Source organism: Phoca vitulina, unplaced genomic scaffold, assembly GCF_004348235.1.
Source record: "Phoca vitulina isolate PV1807 unplaced genomic scaffold, GSC_HSeal_1.0 scaffold20, whole genome shotgun sequence".
NCBI classification, from domain to species: Eukaryota; Metazoa; Chordata; class Mammalia; order Carnivora; family Phocidae; genus Phoca; species Phoca vitulina.
The window spans coordinates 36,833,295-36,854,485 of NW_022589723.1; the positions used below are offsets into that span (position 1 = coordinate 36,833,295).

Below are 21,191 nucleotides of genomic sequence, written 5' to 3' on the forward strand. Positions count from 1 at the left end.
GGGTGCATATGTCTTTTTGAATTGATGTTTTCATATTCATTGGGTAAACACAAAGTAGGGCAATTACAGGATCATGTGGTAATTTTATTTTTAGCTTTTTGAGGAACCTCCATACTGTTTTCCACAGTGGCTGCACCAAGTTTGCATTCCCACCAACACCGCACAAGGATTTCTTCTTATCCATATCCTCGCCAACACTTATTTCTTGCGTTTTTCAGTTTTAGCCATTCTGACAGGAATGAGGTGATATTTCCCTAATAGTGAGTGATGTTGAACATCTTTTCCTATATCTGATGGCCATCTGCATGTCTTCTTTGGAAAAATGCCTTTCATGTCTGTTTTTGTCTGATTGCTATGGCTAGGACTTCCAATACTATGTTGAATAAAAGCGGCAAGAGTGGACATTCTTGTCTTGTTCCTGACCTTAGGGGAAAAGCTCTCAATTTTTCCCCACTGAGTATGACGTTAGCTGTGGGGTTTTCATATATGGCCTTTATTATGTTGAGGTATGTACCCCCCAAACCTACTTTACTGAAGTGTTTTTATCATGAATGGATGGGATACTTTGTCAAATTTTTTCTGGACTATTGCAATGATCATATGGTTTTTTATACTTTCTCTTGCTGATGTGATACATCATATTGATTTGCAAATACTGAACCACCCTTGTATCCCAGGAATAATTCCCACTTGATCATGGTGAATGATTTTTTTAATGCATTGCTGAATTCACTTTGCTAATATTTTGTTGAGGATGTCTGCATCTATATTTATCAGAGATATTAGCCTGTAGTTCTCTTTTTCTGTACTGTCTTTATCTGGTTTTGGTATGAGGATAATGCTGCCCTCACAGAATGAATATGAAAGCTTTCCTTCTTCTTGTTTAGAATAGTTTGGAAGAATAGGTATTAATTATTCTTTAGATGTTTGGTATATTTCACCTGTGAAGCTGCCTGGTCCTGGATTATTTTGTTGGAAGTTTTTTTGTTTTGTTTTGTTTTTAATTACTGATTCAGTTTCGTTGCTGGTAACTGGTCTATTCAAATTTTCTATTTCTTCCTGATTCAGTTTTGGGAGGCTATACATTTCTACGATTTATCCATTTCTCTAGTTGCCCAATTTGTTGGCATACAATTTTTCACAATGTTCTCTTATAATCCTTTATATTTCTGTGGTGTTAGTGGTTATTTCTACTCTTTCATTTCTGATTTTGTTTATTTGAGTCCTTTTTTATTTTTTTATGAGTCTGGCTAAAGGTTTATCAATTTTGTTGATCTTTTCAAGGAACCAGATACTGGTTTCATTGAACTGTTCTATTGTTTTTTTTTTTTAGTTTCTATTTCATTTATTTCTGCTCTAATCTATCTTTCTATCTACTAGTCTTGGGTTTTGTTTGTTGTTCTTTTTTAGTTCTTTTAGGTATAAGGATAGTTTGTTTATTTGACATGTTTCTTGCTTCCTGAAGTAGGCCTGTACTGCTCTAAACTTCTTTCTCAGAACAGGTTTTGCTGCATCCTAAAGATTTTGGACCGTTTGGTTTTCATTTTCATTTATCTCCATGTATTTTTTTAAATTTCCCCTTTGATTTCTTCATCAAGAAGAAATGTTGACCCATTCATTTAACCTCCATGTATTTGTGTTCTTTCCAGATTTTTTCTTGTTGTTGATTGCTAGTTTCATATTGCTGTGTTCAGAAAAGATACACAGTAGAACTTCAATCTTTTTGAATTTGTTGAGACTTATTTTGTGGTCTAATATGTGATCTATTCTGCAGAATGTTCCATGTGCACTTGAAAGGAATATGTATTCTGCTGTTTTAGGGATGGAATATTCTGAATATATCTTTTAGATCCATCTGGTCCAATGTGTCATTGAAAGTCACTGTTTCCTTCTTGATTTTCTGTCTGTATGATCTATCTATTAATGTAATGGGATATCAAGTCCCTTTCTATTATTGTATTACTATTGATTACTTTATGTTTGTTACCAGCTGCTTTATGTATTTTGGGTGCTCCCATGTTGGGTGCATAAATATTTACAATTGTTATATCTTCTTGTCGGATTGTTCCCTTTATGATTATATAGTGTTCTTCTTTGTCTCTCAACAGTCTTTGTTTTTTTTAATTTTTTAAAAAGTTTTTACTTATTTATTTTTTTTGTACTCTTTATACCCAACATGGGGTTCCAACTCATGACCCGAGATCAAGAGTCGCACGCTTCTCCAAATGAGCAAGCCAGATGCCCCTAACAGTCTGTTTTAAAGTTCATTTTGTCCAATATAAGTATTGCTCTACCCTGGCTTTCTTTTCACTTCCATTTGCATGATAAATGCTTTTCTATCCTTTCACTTTCAATCTGCAAGTGTCTTTAAGTTGGAAATGAGTCTGCTGTAGGAAGCATACACATGGAACTTGGTTTTGTCTTTTTTTTTAATCCATTCCATCACACCAAGTTTTTTGATTGGAGCATTTAGTCCATTTGCATTCTAAGTAAATACTGACAGGTATGTATTTACTGTCATTTTGTTAATTGTTTTATGGTTGCTTTTATAGTTCTTTTCTGTTCCTTTTTTCTCTTGCTCTCTTCTCTCACGGTTTGCTAGCTTTCTTTAGTGATATGCTTGTATTCCTTTTTCTTTACTTTTTGTGTATCTATTACCGGTCTGTAATTTGTGGTTACCATTAGGTTTATATATAACATCTTACGCATTTAGCAGTCTATATTAAGTTGGTGGTCACTGAAATTTGACCCCATTCTTTACTCCTCACCACTCCCCATGTTTTAGGTATATAGTGTCACATTTTACACCTTTTGTTAGTCCCTTGGCTGATTTTTATAGGTACACTTATTTTTACTGCTTTTATGCTTCCTATTTTTCTTACTACTCCTACTTATGGTCAGTCTTTCCTTTCCAGTCACAGTCCCCTTTAACATTTTTGTAGGGCTAGTGTAGTGGTGATGAATTCCTTTAACTTCTGTTTGTCTGTGAAACTCTTTATCTCTCCTTCTATTCTGACTCATAGCCTTGCTGGATAGAGTATTCTTGGTTGCAGGTTTTTTCTTTCAGCATTTTCAATACGTCATGCCACTCCATTCTGGCCTTCAAAGTTTCTACTGAAAAATCAGCTGTTAGCCTTAAAGGGGTTCTCTTGTATGTATCTGTTTTCTCTTGCTTTTTTTAAAATAATCTCTTTATCAATAATTTTGGCCATTTTAGTTACTATCTGTCTTCGTGTGTACCTCCTAGGGTTGATTTTGTTGGGGCCTCTCTGTGCTTCCTGGATCTGGATTTGTTTCCTTCTCCATATTAGGGAAGTTTTCAACTGTTATTTCTTCAAATAGATTTTCTGCCCCCTTTTCTCTCTCTTCGCCTTCTGGGGTCCCTATTGTGTGAATGTCATTATGCTTGATGGTGTTGTGAGTTCCCTTAGTCTATTTTCATTTACTATTTTTTTTTTCTCTCCCCTGTTCAGTTAGCTTTCCATGACTCTGTCCTCCAGGCTGCTGACCTGTTCTTCTGCTTCCTCTAGTCTCCTATTTATTCCATCTAATGTATTTTAATTTCAGTTATTAGGTACTTAATTTCTGATTGGTTCTTTTTCATGTTTTCTTTTGAGAGTCTCACTGAGGTCCTCTACTCTTGTCTCAAGTCCAGTGAGTATCTTTATGACCATTACTTTAAATTCCCTATCAGGCATATTACTTACCTCCGTTTCATTTAGTTCTCTTGCTGGGATTTTGTCCTGTTCTTTCATCTGGGACATATTCCTCTGTCTCCTCATTTTGTCTAACTCTCTGTGTCTGTTTCTATGTGTTAGGAAAGTCAGCTACATCTCCTGCTCTTGAACGTGGTGGCTTTATGAAAGAGAGGTCTTGGGGCACCTGGGTGGCTCAGTCATTAAGTGTCTGCCTTCAGCTCAGGTCATGATCCCAGGTCCTGGGATCAAGGCCCACATCAGGCTCCCTCCTCAGAGGGAAGCCTGCTTCTCCCTCTCCCACTCCCCCTGCTTGTGTTCCCTCTCTCACTGTGTCTCTCTGTGTCAAATAAATAAATAAAATCTTTAAAAAACAAAAATGAAAGAGAGGTCTTATAATGGCCTATAATGCAATGTCCCCTGTTCACCAGAACCTGGTACTTCAGGGGTGTCTCCTATGTGTGTTTTATGCACCCTGCTATTGTGACTGAGTCTTCAGTCCAGCCATCTACAATGGCTCTCTCTGCCTGTTGTGGGCAGGGTTGGTCCCTGTGTTGTTAGTGGGCCAGTCTGGGGCCACCATGGACTTAAGTTGAAACAGACCAAGAGTTTGCCAGAGATGCAGTAGCACTGAAGTACAGGGCACTTTCCCTGTGTTGTCCCCTGAGAAGCTTTTGCTGGTGGGCAAGGCCTGCAGTTGGACATGATATCTGCCTCCAGCCCACTGTTGGGGCTGCAACTGTACTGGTGTGTATGGTTGTGTTTCACTCTCTCCGGAGCAGGAAACACTTTGGAGTGGTGCTGGCTCCTGTCCGGGCCACTTGCACACTACCAGTCTCATGATACCACTTTGGATGGGCTCTGGCCAACGGTGTATTGGAGGGGGCATTTCCACAGGAGAACATGGAGGCAGGTGCACCAATAGCAAGCTAGGAGGAGAGTGTTGTTGCAGCACCCTAGTCCTTGTAGATGCCTGTGTATCTAGGCTGGAGGCAGGGAAGGAAATGATACCCATCAACTCTTCTATTCTTGAAGAAGTCCCCCAAATATCCCTGCCTCTCCAGCACATGTTCTGAGATTAGGAAATAAATCTCCTTCCCATATATCCCAGGCATTTTTCAAAAACTGCTGTTTCTATGCTGTATCTCAGCAGGACTGTTTGTTATTCTATCTCTTTGAATGTGAGGGCTCTACCCTCCTGGTTCCCCCAGAGCCAACCTTAAATTTCCAAGTACTTGAGGATTGTCTAGTTATCTTTATGTTGATTTAGAGCTTAATCCCACTCTGGTCAAAAACTGTACTCTCAATATTTTCAATCCTCTGAAATTTGTAGGGACTTGCTTTTTGACCCAACATATGATCAATTTTCTCAAATGTTCCATGTGCACTTGAAAAGACGATTCAGGCAGCTGTAAGATGCAGGGTTCAATACACATCAACTAGTTCAAGTTTTTTCATCCTGTTTTTCGTATCATTTACATCCTTACTAAATTTTTGTCCGTCAGGTATTGAAGCAATAATGTTAAGACTCTTCTAAAGTTAGAATTTTCATATCTCCCTGACAGGTTGACCATTTTATCATTATGAAATACCTTTATCTGAAGTAATGTTTCTCTGCCCTAAAATACACCTTAATATTAGTATAGCTACACCACCTTTCTACTGGTTAGTCTTTGCATGCTATATCTATCCTTTTGCTTTTAACCTTTCTGTATCTTTATATTTAAGTATGTTGCTTGTTAACAGCATATCATTTGAGAATTTTCAGTTGGTTTTAACCTAGTCTTTTAATTGGAAGTATCTTGCCTATTAACATTTAAAGTAATCACCAATACATTTGGACTTATACCTACCAATCTATGTATTTTCTTTACTGACCTAATTTATGTTTGTTTCTCTCATTTCTTGTCTTTGTTTACATTTAAGAACCTTTCATCCTTTCCTGTATGTTTCTCATGTTTATTTCTGTATTTCCAACTCCAATTTTTCTTTCCTTAGCAATGTGAAACTACAGAAAAATCTAATCTTTTTTTCCTGTTTAGCTTCTTAGCCTTTTACCCCATGTAGCTTAAGAACTCAAAAAATGCCTTGAGGGAAAAACCTCTAAATTTCAGGGTTATGTCTGGATCATGGTCCCTCAAGTCCCGGCAATCCCAAACTCCAACTTTTGTCTCCATAGCTCTATGAGATTCCTAAAAGTTTTGCTGACTTTTCTAAGTCTTGAATGTGGCCCTCTGCTCGGAACCTTGGTTTCTTGTCCTACAACAAAAATTGACAAACTCCCACTAGGAGAAAAACATCCCACAGACACAGATTCATCACTCTGCAATTATCTTCTCTCCTGGATCTACACCCCAAAAGTCCAATCTGCCTGGGCAGCTCTCTGATGTTCAGTAACATTTTCTTCGGATGTTCTCAGCATGGATATTAGTTTGCCACAAGCTATTCCATCTTAGTTGGAAGCAAATGTCCATGTACAGATGCAAATTCTGTACATGGACTGTAAACAACACACACACACACACACACATTTATATTACAGTTCAGATTTGCACAGTATTGTCACGACTGTCAATATATGACTAATAAGTAAAAAAAATACGATTATATATCAATAAAAGCCTGAAATCTTTCAAAACTCATTGCCTCCTTGAAGATAAAGTATCAGAGTACATGTTTAGTATCTTTTAGATCTCTGTATATCCAAGTAGAAATATGTAAAAACACCAATGAGCTGGTGGATTTTGCTGTAATGTTAAAATCTTTAGTTATAGCCTACCACTTTTAAGACAATTCCTAGGAAGGCTTATGAGTATTTAATGAGGTAGGAAATCTTTAAAAGCAGTGTTTTAATAAACTGTCAGCAGTGAAACCAGTTTAGTAGCTCTCCCAAGTAGTAAAGGTAAATATAGTTCCAGGAAAATCAATTCAATTATACAAATATATCCTTATATATACATTTATATATATGCTAGATCATGACATAAAATATATTTCTGTGATTTGTGGTCAAAAAGTTTAAAAACCACTGCTCTATAAAACCATCAAAGAGGACTTGATTTCTTTCACAAGGCAGAAAAGATCAACAGATCTGTTATTTATTACTCATAGGTGATAATTTCTTACCTTTTTAGAGCACTTGGCTGTGGTTTTCAGACAGCATTTCTTATGGCAAGCATATTTGCATACTGAAAAACAGGATAGGAATGCAGCACTTTTAGAAGTCTGTACATCAATGACAAGAACTTAAAAAGTTTACAGCTTTATTTTGGACATAAATTTTTTCTTTAAATCTGATACTGCTGTAATATCATATACATACTTGGTAGGGTATTAGAATAAAAAAGGATTTAACCCATTCTATTTAGAAAAATGAAGTTGAAAAACATGCCTAAAATTTCTAACTACTATCTATGAAAAAGCTTTGAATCTTTCAAGACTGCCTGCTTCTCCCCCTGCTCCCACTATATTCCTACAGAATACTTTCTTTCTGACTTGATTCACAAATTAGTCTTTATGCTCCCCTAATATGCCTGCTCTACAATCTGTTGAAGTGCCAGAAATACCGATTAAGAATCATTCCAATGGGTAAGAAAGGCATTACTGCCAAAGACCCTTACTAAAATGAAAACAAGGTACATAGCACATTAAGATAGAACAAAAGCCTTATTATCTTAGAAAGTCCAGAACAGAGCTCTGAGGAACCAGAACATAAACAGTATCAGTTGTGACTGGGAAGACAAGATAAAGAAAATGTTCAGAAGAGAAATTATTCCTTGGAGCAACAGAGAACAGGGTGGCTAGGCAGTTGATAGGTGGGAAGAAGCAGTGAGAGGAGAATACTGAAATGTATTTGAACTAAGTCATTTTGCTACACCAGCTCTAGCTCCTGGATATCAACACCTAAAATCCTTCTTGAGCTTCTAAAGTGTAACATGTGGGGTTTTCAAAGCTGAGAGGGAGGCCATATCATTCTGCTGATGAAATCACCAGTATAATCACAAAGAAAGTTAGTTAATTCTATTAAGAAATCAAACCAAGCTCACCCAAGTCATAAAAAAAGCAGATTTTTTACATTTTCAGTTTCAAAACACAGAGAAAATTATGCCAAACCTACAAGATTCAAACTAACATTCAACAGTCAAGTTAATGGCAAACTACTTCCCATTTTGTTCTCACTATAATTTTTAGACTACTAATAATAAAACAAAAAAGAAACCATTGTTGAACGATAGAACAAGTGAACATATCTACCAATAGTGGTGATTTCACCACGGCAAACCTGACTTTCATCCTTGTCCTACTGGACAAACCCTTCCTAATATTTCATTCATTCAATTCTGGCCCACTAGTAAGCAAAACCTCACAGAATTACTGAAAGCACCAGAGTAGATGTATGGCATGACAGAAGTGGAAGCTAAAGGTCCTCTGTAAACCAGAACGAAGGTGACCTAAAAAAAAATTTCAACTCACATTCTAGGACTTACATATTCTAATGAAAAGATAAGAGTAGAAAAAAGTATCTTTTTGGTTATAATCTAATAATTTTTTCATTAATTCATCCATCCATCTACCCAACAAAAACTTATCAAAACTTGTAATACCAGAACTGTTCTAGGCAATGGTGATACAGAAGAAACAATTAAGTTTCCTGACCTTACAGAGCATACATTCTAGTGGACAGAGTGAAAACAAGAAAACAAATACTTAATATAATTTTGTGTAGTGATAAGTGCTATGAAGACTATTAAGCTGAGTAAGGGGACAGAGAATTAGGGGACCAAGTGGCATTTTAGACATGACAGTAAGGAAAGAGTTCTCCAAGAGGTAACATTTGGATGGAGACATAGATTAACTGAAATAGTCAAACTAATATCTGGGAGAAGAGCATTTCAGATAAAGTAAGCTGCAAGTACAAAGAGCAAACAACAGCAAAATAACTAGTTTGGCTAGAGAGTAGGTCAAAGAGGATAGTGAGAGGAGGCCAAAGAATCAGGAAATGTAAATTACCCCTTTATGTTAAAAAAGATATGAGTAAACTTAAAAAGCAGAGATGTTAAGTGGTTTAAAAAACTCCTCAAAGATCACTCATACTGGCTAATAAATACAGTAACGGTATGGTGAGAGGGTAGGTGTCTTCCCTCAGAGCAGCTCTTCCTCTGGCTTCAGAGAAGTTCAGACTGAGTCCTCAGGTTATTAGATGTGGATAAAAAGCTTCTAGAAGAGTTGCTTGGCCGTGAGTCCAGAGGGCAGGGACAGGACCCTTCTTAGCCACAAGCTTAAAGTGGGACCCCTGGGAACCTGGGAAGTCAGTTCAGGTCTCTGGACTTTATTTTGCGCTTCAAAGAATGGATATATGGGGATCTCACAAAGTACATGGGTTCTGCCAGATGTGACAAGATTTTATAGCAAAAAGAAGGTTCATGGTGAAATGTCTGCAATTGCTGCAATGAATTCCTTAAAAAAAAAAAAATCACTCATACTTACATTTGCAAACAGAGGCTCGGTCCATTATCCATATCAAAGAAGAACAGTACTCACAGTATGTAGGGATGCTATACTGGGTAGCCTTAAAGATGTGACCATTGTGCTCTTCCACCTGAATGAAAAAATATAGCTATTTATGTTAAAGCCAACATAGTAAATGCTGCCCTAACACGGTCAGCCAGTGGGGAATCCTCCAATCCCTTGTTAAGTCTTCAATGGACACTTATTCCAGGAATAAACACGATCTTCTGAGAAAATAAACAAAAGCAATACATTTGGTCCCTGCTTTCAAAAAGCTAACAATCTGGTAGGGAAACAAGACCAACTTGTATGAAAATTAGAAAGCAATGCTATAAACATAAGAGAACTGTCTTATGCGACTCTGAATTAGCATGTAAAATAATAAAAGAAATGGTCCTCAAATTTTATTTTAGCCTCAAGAGCCTTTTACATTTTTGAAAATTATTATTGCTCTCAAAGAACTTCAGTTTATATGAGTCATACCTATTGATAAATACTGTATTAGAAATTAAAACTGAAATAAATTTTGAGTATTTATCCAATTCACTTAACATTAACATTAAACATATTACATGCTAACATAAGTAACATTTTCATGAAAAACAACTATATATTTAAACCAAAGTGGTGACAAAAGGGGTATTTATTGTTTTACATTTTTGTAAATTTCTTTTATGTCTGGCTTAATGAAAGAAAACTAGATCCTAGGTATCCATTTCTGCATTCAATCTGTTGGCACCAAGATGTTTAGAAGAAAATCCACCTTCATACAGACATAAAATTGGAAAATGGGACTGAGATGATGGTTATGACTGTATAAATTTACTAAAAATCATTGAATTGTATACTCAGAAGAGATATACTACATTGGAAGTACATTTGCCTCAAGCTGTTTGAAAAAACCTTTTAGTCTATTCTGTACTTCAAATGGACATTTTACCTATACATGATTTTATAGTGTTAGGCATTGATCATCTGGAAAATACTGGTTCACAGAGTTATGCAACTCTTCTAAATGTTGACACATTTCATTATACTCTATCAAAAGGTGACATTCCTTCATATTACCACCAATCTCATCAGAAAATTCTTTACTGGAAAGTTGTCACACTCACAAGTTTTCTACAATTCTAATTTTTGCTTGAAAGCTTAAATTTTACAAATATTAACAAATATTGTTAGGTGTTTTCCTTGAAGTGACAGAGTCACTTAATTCATTTTCAAAAAATGTCTGCCAAGTACCAAAGTCTAAATGAGTATAGCCTTGTCAATAAAGTAAAAGTGATGTTCTATGAAAAAAGTTGCTAGAAACACGTTGATACAAAAACTTGTACACAAATGTTCATAGCAGCATTACTCCTAAGAGTCAAAAAGTGGAAAAACCCCAAAGTCCATAAATTGACCAATGGGTAAATAAAATGAAGTGTATCTATACAGTGGAATATTATTTGGTTATAAAAAGGAATGAAATACTACACATGCTACAACATGAATGAATCCTGAGAACAGTATGCTAAGTGAAAGAAGACACATACAAAAGGCCAATATTTTATGATTATTTTTTTTTTACCAATATGAAATGTCCATAAAAAGAAAATCCATTGAGACAGAAGGTGATTGGTAGTTGTCAGGACTGGAGGAAGAGAGAATGGGAATGACTGCTTATTGAGTAGGGACTTTCTTTTGCAAGTAATGAAAATGTTCTAGAATTATATAGTGGTGGTAGTTGCCCAATATAGTCAATATACTAAAACCCACTAAAGTATATACTTTAAATGGTTGAAATGGTGGATTTTAGGTCATATGAATTTTGTCACAGTTTTCTAAAACTTTAAAAGTTTTTTAAAACTAGATCAGTTTACAGTTCCATTATACAAGTGATTTTTTTTTTTTTTTGAGACAACCATCATGCAGCTATAGCATACTTCCCATTCCCATCTGGAGAAACTGCCTTGATTTGTGCTAAGTTGTCAGCAGTTCACTCATGATTCCTTTTGTTCAACTCAGTGAAAAAGGAAAATAATGTCATTATTATTATGAAAATAGCTTTAATTTTGCAAAATCCCTGAAAGTAGCCCAGAAACTCCTGCATATCACTTTGAAAACTACTAAAGAGTTTATATAAGTACAGAAAAAGCATAGAAGGATATATACCATACTGTTAACTACAATGATTATCTCTGCTGAGATAAAACACCCAGTAATAAATATAGCATGAAATAATTAAAAACTATATGTGAAAAGCTTTAAAACCCACTTAATGGACACAAAAATAGACTTGCACAGATGAAAAGATACAAAATCATAAAGATGTCAGTTCTCTGTATGTTAATTTATAAATATAAGGTAATCCAAGTAAAAGTACTACTAGATTTCTTCCCCTCAAAGAGACAACTGAATTCAAAGCTACTATGGAAAAACAAGTAAAAATAGCTAGAAAAGATCTGAAAAAGAAAATTAGGGGGGACGCCTGGGTGGCTCAGTCAGTTAAGCATCTGCCTTTGCCTCAGGTCATGGTCTTGGGTTCCTGGGATGGAGCCCTGCATGAGACTCCCTGGCTCAGCGGGCTCCCCCACAGGGAGAGAGAGAGAGAGACAGAGAGAGAGAGAATGTTTGTGTGTGCTCTCTCTCTCAAATAAATAAAATCAATGTTTAAAAAAAAGAAAAAGAAAACTAGGGAGGACTTAGCCAGATAATAAAAGCTCAACAGTTACAGTAGTGTGGAACTGACTCATGAATACTCAGATCAATTAATGGAACAGGCCAAAAAGATCCAAGATAAAGGGGAAATCAGAATGAAAAAAGGGTGACATCTCAAAGTAGATAGCTACAGCTGGACTTCAAAATAAATGATGATGGGTTTGGTAAGAGGTAAAATTAGATTTGTAATTCATACAATACACTAGGATAACTCCATAAAGACCAGAATTTAAATGTAAAAAATGTGGCCATTAAAGTATTAGAAGTAAAAAAACTGAAAATTTCTTTATAACCTTTAGGTGGGGGGAAAGTCTGTGACTCAAAATTCAGAAGCTATGAAAGAAAAGATTGGTAAGTCTAATTTCATAAAAGTAAAAATTTTCTACATAACAAATAATATTAAAAGGCAGCATCGAGAGACAAACTGGGGAAACATATTTACAACTCATATCACAGACAAAAAGTAATCTCCCTCATACATGAAGTTCCCAGAAATTGAGAAAGAAGACCAAACCCCAACAAAAAAACAAGCAATGAACATAAATATACATGCTACAGGAAAAAAAAAAAATCTAAATGATACTGAAGCATAAGAAGATACTCAAACTCACCAATAATAAGAGAAAAGCAAACTGAAACTACAGGGAAATACAATACTCCTTATCTACCAAACTGGCAAATCTAAAAATTTAACAACCCACTTTCATAGCTGAAACTGAGAAATGCGATTACTCCTTCAGGTAATAAAGGCAGGACCCTATATTATCTATAACCAGGAAGTCCAATCCTAGGAATCCCTGTCCATTCTCTCACACACACATGAGTTATCCCTCATGCCATTATTGTTTATAACAGAAGAGAAACAAACCAATGGTACAGAAAGGAATACTAGATTTCTAGGCACAATTATTATATTGTTTTCTATTGTTGTTGTAACAATTTACCATAAACTTGGCAGTTTAAAACACCCATTCATAACCTCCCAGTTATGAAGTTATGAAGGCTAGAAGTCAGACACAACTCTCACCAAGCTAAAATCAGGTATTGTCAGGGCTATGTGCCTTTCAGGAAGCTCTGGAGAATACAATTTCATTCATATTGTTGACAAAATTCAGCTCCATGCAGTTGTAGGATGGAAGTCCCATTTCCTTGCTGGCTGTTAGCTGGCTGTTGCTGTTCTCAGTTTCTAATAGGCCATTCACATTCCATGGCTAACGGTTTCCCTTTCTCCATCTTCAAAGCTACCAACAGCGGACTGCATCCTTCTCATGCTTCCATTTTCTCTGACTTCTACCTATGTCTTCTGCATCTTTCTTCAACTACATCTCTCTGACTCTTCTGACTTCCTCTTCTGATTATATTTGGCTCATCTGCACAATCCAGGATAAACTTTTTATGTTAAAAACAGTGAGGTGATTAGCTATGTTAATTCCAACTGCAGTGCCTAGATTAGTGCTTGGTTGAATAACCAGGGCACAAGAACCTTTAGCAGGACTTCTTAAAGATTCTGTCTACCAGAGACACAGAGTGATTTCCTAAATATATTGTTCAATGATAAAAACAAGACACGAAAGAGTATTATACTATTATATAATATGCTAAATTTTGTGTGAGAAAGGATTGAAAATAAGCATATGCCTTATTTCTTATATTGGATAAAGAAACATTGGGAAAATAAATAAGAAACTAACAACAATATATACCTGTACAGGACAAAGAAGGGAAAGGGGCAGTTAAGACTTCTCAGTATACACACTTTTCAAAAGATGTTTTAATAATATAAATGTATTATCTATTAGAAAAAATACTCTTCAAAAAGAAATTATTTATATCAGTACAGACTCAGAGATTCTTATTTTATTCAATGGATTATAATCTTTTCCTGTCCTTTATTCCAATGCTCCAAATGTCACAAATTTGTTCAGTGGGAGTCCCTTGAGGCTATAAATTAGAAGGAAAAACTCATCTTTATGGCAAAAATTCAACAATGAATACAGAATGAATGATGGAATTTTAAAAAACACTATTTGGCAACCATCATAGTAATAACTGATTTAGGCAAGAATCATCAAGGGATATTAAAACTAGTGGGTGAGAGTTTGAAGGAATATAAGGATATTTACACAGTCTCAAGTATCTTCCCAAAAGATACTCAATTACAAAGGAAAATAATAGTAAATTTGGTAGGGTTTTTTTTTTTTTTTTTAAGAAACATCCTTATGGACATCAAATGTAATGGGGCAGATAGATATCATATCTCCTGATATCAAACACTGAAAAAAAACACAGCATCTCTTCTGTGGTATTCCATGCCCAAAACACATAACCTGAATCTAATCATGAAGAAATATAAGACAAACTCAAACTGAGGAACAATTCTGAATAACTGGTATATGTTCCTCAACAATGTCAATGCAATGAAAACCTAAGACTGAGGAATTGTTCCAGATTAAAACAGCCTAAAAAGGCATGACAACTGAATATAACAAAGATCTTTTGCTATAAAGAGACAATATTGGTACAATTGGTGAAATCTGAATAAATCTGGGTGAAGAAACATAGGGTTTTTTTTACTTTTCCTGCAAATTTTCTGTAACTACAATTATGTCAAAATGAAAAGGGGGCAGGGTAGAGGAGAAGGATAGGAGGGCCATGGAGAGGAGAGGAGAGGGGAAAGAAACAAAAATGAAACAAGAACTGATCTAGGTCAGTGAGAAGACAAGTAGAGAATAGTGAGAAATAGGCTGGACAAGAATACAGGAGAGACCATGCAGCCCTTTCAAATCACTCATGCATTCACTCATTCAGTTAAATATTTATAGATGCTTACCATCTGTTAGGAACTGGAATAAGTATTTGCTTATAGAAAAGAATGCTAACAATATCCATTAGAAAGAATTTATTTTAATATAGAGTTGCAAAGCTCTAGCTGGGCACATGACTGTCTATCTAAAGTTTATATATTCCAGCTTCTTTTGCATCTATGAACAGCCACATGAGTGGTTCTGGACAATGAAATGTGAATATAAGTGATGCGTGGCACTTGTAGTTCATGCCTAGAGTTATGGGCTCTGTTGCCTTTTCTCTGTCTCTGCTGGCTGAGATGCAGACCAAGAGATTGAGACGTGAAGCAGTGACTTTGAAAACAGGTATTGATAGCAGATGGTAAAAGTTCCACAGTACAATGGAAACAAAAAGAAAAAAGTAACTGTTTCTATATATGAAAAGGTATCATGGAGAGGGGAGGAGGTAATGATTGAGTTGAATCCACAGAATTGAGCAAAGGCACAAAAAAGAATAGTATGCTTAAGGAAAAGTAAGTACTTTTTTTTAAAGATATTTATTTGAGAGAGAGAGAGAGACAGAGAGAGAACGAGCAGGGAGGAGGGGCAGAGGGAGAGAGAGAGAAGCAGACCCCCTGCTGAGCAGGGAGCCCAATGCGGGGCTCAATCCTAGGAACCTGAGATCATGACCTGAGCTGAAGGCAGCCACTTAACCGACTGAGCCACCAAGGTGCCCCAAAGTAAGTACTTCTATTTAAGCTGGGAAATACACAAAAACAGCCTCCAACAAATTGCAAAAGAAATACTCAACCATCTTTAGAAATTATGCAAGAAATGTTCTGTGATCATTCAAAATCCAATTGGTAAAACTTAGGGAAGCATAACTGAATTATAGTTTAATTCAGAAAGCTTATATATTAGTAACTATATTCATTCTATCTCAAGAAATGATATATTAACAGGATAATCTGCATGAAGTCTATAAAAGGAAAGCTTGGCTAGAATTGGGCTTTTTGTCTAACATCGTCTAGAGGCAAATGACAGCCAGTTCACAAGAATGAATCCCTGATTTTTTCTTCTGATGTTAATCGGTACCAATACAAATCAGAGAAAAAAATTAAAAAGGAACAAGATTTTAATAGTGACTATTTCTAGCAATGATTGTGTTTTATTCTTTACTATTTTCTCTGTATTTCCAATGTTTCTTAATAAATATGTATTAATTTAAAAATACAAATGTAGGAGGAGTCTGAGCTCATCCTGTCCCATGTTTACAAGTAGGTATCACCCATATCCAAATCAATAAACCAGACAGTGAACTGAAGACAGGCAGAACAAACTCCACAACTAAATATAGAGAACAAGCTGCATCTGAAAGGTTAGGAAAATCAGAAAAGTAAAGGGAGGCTTCCCACAGGAGGGAAGGAGCTACATGTGCAGAGAAGGCAAAGAGATGGGTCCTGGCACCAGGTAGCTCACATGGGGAAGAATAACCCCCATAACGTTTGGCTTTAACACCCAAAGGAGCTGAATTCAGTGAGTTTGGAAAACCAATGGGACTTGGAGCCTGGAGCTTTAAAAGTCAGCTGACTCAGCACTGGGTGAGCTGGGAGGGCAAGTGATAGCTGGGTCACCGCCCTCAAAGAGACAGCAGCTTGCCTGGAGAGGCAACATAAAAATGGCAGTTTACACAATGCTGGGGGCAAACAGGAGACCCATATGTTAATTATGCTTTGGGAGCCTTTTGGGAGACTTCTTTGAAAACGAAGGAGCCCGCAATCACCATTTTTCTCCCCCCGCCCCCCAGCAAAAACACAGAGCCACCTGGGGGAGGTGGGGCTGCACAGACACTTGTAGCCTTGGCCCAGGGATCAGAGGAAAAAAAGTTTTCTTTAGATGTTTTTATTTATTTACTTGAGACAGACAGAAAGAGAGAGAGAGACCCCACATGAGCCGGGGAAGAGGCAGAGGGAGAGGGACAAGAAGACTCCCCACTGAGCAGGGAGCCTGATGTGGGGCTCCAACCCAGGACCCTGGGATCATGACCTGAGCCGAAGGCAGATGCTTAACCAAATCTGAGCCACCCAGGCGCCCTGCAGGGAAAATTCTGTTAAAGCTGCATGCACCCTGCCCAGCCACCAGGTGCACTGCTGCTGCCTTGCCCCACAGCAAGTAGCACTGCCCCGCCACGCACCCCCAGCCACCGTCACGTACCAGGCCCAATGAAACCCAGCCGTCACTGCATGGTCACAGCCAGCCTCACGCCCCCAGCCATTGCGGCATGTCACGGATCCATCATAAAACTCGTGGCCCAATGCCACTTTTGCTGACAATGTGCCCTGCTCCCAAGTTCCCTGGTGGACATATCCTGTCAGAGCTGGCCTGTCTGGGTCCCACTAACACCACAGAGAGTAAGCACGGCCCACAACAGGGAGGGAGTCAGCGCAGATGACTGCACTGAAAGAAAAAGTGACCCAGACACAACAGCAAGGATACTCTCCTGAAGTGTCAGGTTCTGGTGAACAGGGGACACTGCACTGCAGGGCACTCTGGCACCTCCTCTTTGTTAAGTCACTACTTTCAAGAGCAGAAAACATAGGTGACATTCTAGACACAAAGAAACGGACACAGAGAGGCAGACAAAATGAGGAGACAGAGAAATTTATCCCAAATGAAAGAACAGGACAATGCCATGGCCAGAGATCTAAGCAAAACAGATATAAGTAACATGTCTGATAGAGAATTTAAAGCAATGATTATAAGGATACTCACTGGACTTGAGAAAAGAGTGGAAGACATCAGTGAGGCCCTTACCACAGAGATAAGGAACAACACAGCAGAAGTAAAGGGCTCATTAAACGAAATGAGAAACACACCTGATGGAATGAACAGCAGAATGGAAGAAGCAGAGAACCAAATTAATGACCTAGAAAACAGAGTAATGTAAAGTAATCAAGCTGAACAAAAGAGAGAGAAAAGAATTATGCAAAACGAGAATAGACTTATTCTAGGGAAATGAGTGACCCCATAAAACACAGTAACATTCGTATTACCACAATTCCAGAAGAAGAGAGAGAAAAGAGGGCAGAAAATTTATTTGAAGAAATAACAGTGGGAAACTTTACTAACCTGGGGAAGGAAAGAGATATTGAGATCCACAGGAGGCACACACAACTCCCATCAAAATCTACAAAAGCAGACCCACACCAAACCATATTGTAATTAAATTTACAAAATATAGTGATAATGAAAAAACTCTCAAAAGCAGCAAGAAAAGTCAGTAACTTACAAGTGAAAACCCATGACTAGCTAGCAGATTTTTCAACAGGAACTTTATAAGCCAGAAGGAAGTGGCATGATATATTCAAAGTACTGCATGGGAAAGATCTGCAGCCAAGAATACCCTATCCAGCAAGGCTATGATTCAGAATAGAAGGAGAGATAAAGAGTTTCCCAGACAAACAAAAAATAAAGGAGTTTGTGACCACTAAACCAGCCCTGCAAGAAACATTGAAGGAGACACTTTGTGTGGAAAGGAGAGATCAAAAGTGACAGCATAAAACTAAGAAACACAAAAGCAGTAAAAATGAATATTTCTGTAAAAAATCAGTCAAGGAACTCACCAAAAAAAGGACACAAAATATAACATACACCTAAAACATGGGGGAGAAGAGGAGAAAAGAATGGGGTGAAACCTAGAAGACCATCTGCTTAATATAGACTGCTATGTGAAGAAGACTTTATGTACAAACCTAATGGTAACCATGTATCAAAAACAACTAATAAACATGCAAAGAATAAAGAGAAAGAAATCCAAATAAATCACTAAAGAAAATCAGCAAACCATGAAAGTGAGAAAGACAAGAAAGGATCAGGGAAAATCTTCAGAAACAAGCACAAAACAAGTAATAAAATGGCAATAAGTATGTGTCTATCAATAATTACTTTGTATGTAAATAGACTAAAAGCTCCAATCAAAAGACACAGAGTGTCAGAATGGATAAAAAAAACAAGACTCATCTATATGCTGCATACAACAGACTCATTTTAGACCTAAAGACACCTCCAGATTGAAAGTGAGGAGATGGACCTAAAGCATCAGAATACACATTCATATCAAGTGCACATGGAACACTGGGTCACAAATCAGGCCTCAACCAGTATGAAAAGACAGAGATCATACCATGCATATTTTCTGACCACAATGCCATGAAACTTGAAACAAGACAGTAATACAGGCCTACCTCAAGAAGCAAGAAAAGTCTCAAATACAAAACCTAACTTTACACTTAAAGGAGCCAGAAAAAGAACAGCAAATAAAGCCTAAAGCCTAAAACCAGCAATTATTAAGATGAGAGCAGAAATAAATGATACAAAAATTAAAAAAAAAAAAAAAAAGTAGAAAAGATCAACAAAACCAGGAACTGGTTCTTTGAAAGAATTAACAAAATTGATAAACCCCTAGCCAAACTTATCAAAAAGAAAAGAGAAAGTACCCAAATAAATAAAATCACGAATGAAAGAGGAGAGATCACAACCAATACCACAGAAATACAAACAATTCTAAGAGAATGTTATGGGGGCGCCTGGGTGGCTCAGTTGGTTGGGCGTCCAACTCTAGATCTCAGCTCAGGTCTTGATATCAAGGCCGTGAGATCAAGCGCCATGCTGGGCTCCATGCTGGGTGTGGAGCCTACTTAAAAAAAAAAAAAAAAAAAGATTATGAGCAATTATATGCCAACAAATTGGGCAATCTGGAAGAAATGGATAAATTCCTAAGAAACATATAAACTACCAAAACTGACACAGGAAAAAGCAGAAAACCTGAACAGACCTATAACCAGCAAAGAAATTGAATCAGTAGTCAAAAATCTCCAAATAAACAAGACTCCAGGGCCGGATGGCTTCCCAGGGGATTCTACCAAACATTTAAAGAAGAATTAATACCTATTCTTCTGAAGCTGTTTCAAAAAATAGAAATGGAAGTTAAACTTCCAATCTCGTTCTATGAGGCCATCATTACCTTGATTCTAAAACCAAAGACCCCAGTAAAAAAAAGGAAAATTACAGACAAATATCCCTGATGAACATGGATGCAAAAATTCTCAACAAGATACTAGTTAACTGAATCCAACAGTACATTAAAAGGATTATTCACCATGATCAAGTGGGATTTATTCCTGGGCTACAGGGGGGTTCAATATCCACAAATCAGTCAACATGACACCACATTAATAAAACAAAGGATAAGAACCATATGATACTCTCAACAGATGCAGAAAAGCATTTGACAAAATATAGCATCCTTTCTTGATTAAAACCCTCAAGAAAGGAGGGATAGAAGGAACATACCTCAACATCATAAAGGCCATAATACGTAGGACCTCACAGCTATATCATACTCAGGGGGAAAGACTGAGAGCTTTTTACCTAAGGTCAGGAACATGACAGGGATGTCTACTCTCACCACTGTTGTTCAACATAGAACTGGAAGTCCTAGCCTCAGCAATCAGAAAACAAAAAGAAATAAAAGGCATCCATATTGTCAAGGAAGAAGTCAAACTTCCACTATTCGCAGAAGACATGATTCTCCACGTAGAAAACCCAAAAGAGGGGTGCCTGGGTGGCTCAGTCGTTAAGCGTCTGCCTTTGGCTCAGGTCATGATCCTAGGGTCCTGGGATTGAGCCCTACATCAGACTCCCTGCTCAGCAGAAAGCCTGTTTCTCCCTCTCCCACTCCCCCTGCTTGTGTTCCCTCTCTCGCTGTGTCTCTCTCTGTCAAATAAATAAATCTTAAAAAAAAAGAAAGAAAGAAAGAAAACCCAAAAGACTCCACCAAAAAACTTAGAGAACTGGTACATGAATCCAGCAAAGTCACAGGATATAAAATCAACATACAGAAATCTGTTGCATTTCTATACACCAATAATGAAGCAGCAGAAAAAGAAATCAAGGATCAATCTCATTTACAATTGCACCAAAAACCTTAAGATACCCAGGAATAAACTTAACCAAAGAGGTAAAAGACCTGTATGCTGAAAACTATAGAGATTGAAGAAGACACAAAGAAATGGAAAAACATTTCATGCTCATGGATTGGAAGAACAAAAATTGTTAAAATGTAAAAAAAAAAAAAAAGTCTATACTACCTAGAGCAATCTATACAGCAATCCCTATCAAAATACCATCAACTTTCTTCACAGAGCTGGAACAAATAATCCTAAAGGAACCAGGAAAGACCCTGAATAGACAAAGCAATCCTGAAAAAGAAAAAGGAAAGCTGGAGGCATCACAATTCTGGACTTCAAGTTATTTTACAGAGCCGCAGTAATCAGAACAGTATGGTACTGGCACAAAAACAGACACATATATCAATGGAACTAAACAGAAAATCCAGAAAAAAAAACCCACAAATATATGGTAAATTAATCTTTGACAAAGCAGTTAAGAATATGCAATGGGAAAAGGACAGTCTCTTCAACAGTGTTGGGAAAACTGGAGAGCT

At 37.0% G+C, this 21,191-nt stretch overlaps 1 protein-coding gene across 6 annotated transcripts in view; it reads right to left on the bottom strand.

The window, feature by feature from the left end:
* Positions 1 to 21,191, bottom strand: part of MYO9A (myosin IXA) — a 276,224-nt gene that overhangs the window by 49,245 nt on the left and 205,788 nt on the right. For all 6 annotated transcript variants that reach the window (XM_032417536.1, XM_032417538.1, XM_032417537.1 and 3 more), the window contains 2 exons: positions 9,183 to 9,294; positions 6,822 to 6,883 (listed from right to left, as the gene is read on the bottom strand). In XM_032417536.1, the coding sequence (XP_032273427.1) occupies positions 6,822 to 6,883; positions 9,183 to 9,294 (174 nt within the window). The remainder of the gene's footprint in view (positions 1 to 6,821; positions 6,884 to 9,182; positions 9,295 to 21,191) is intronic.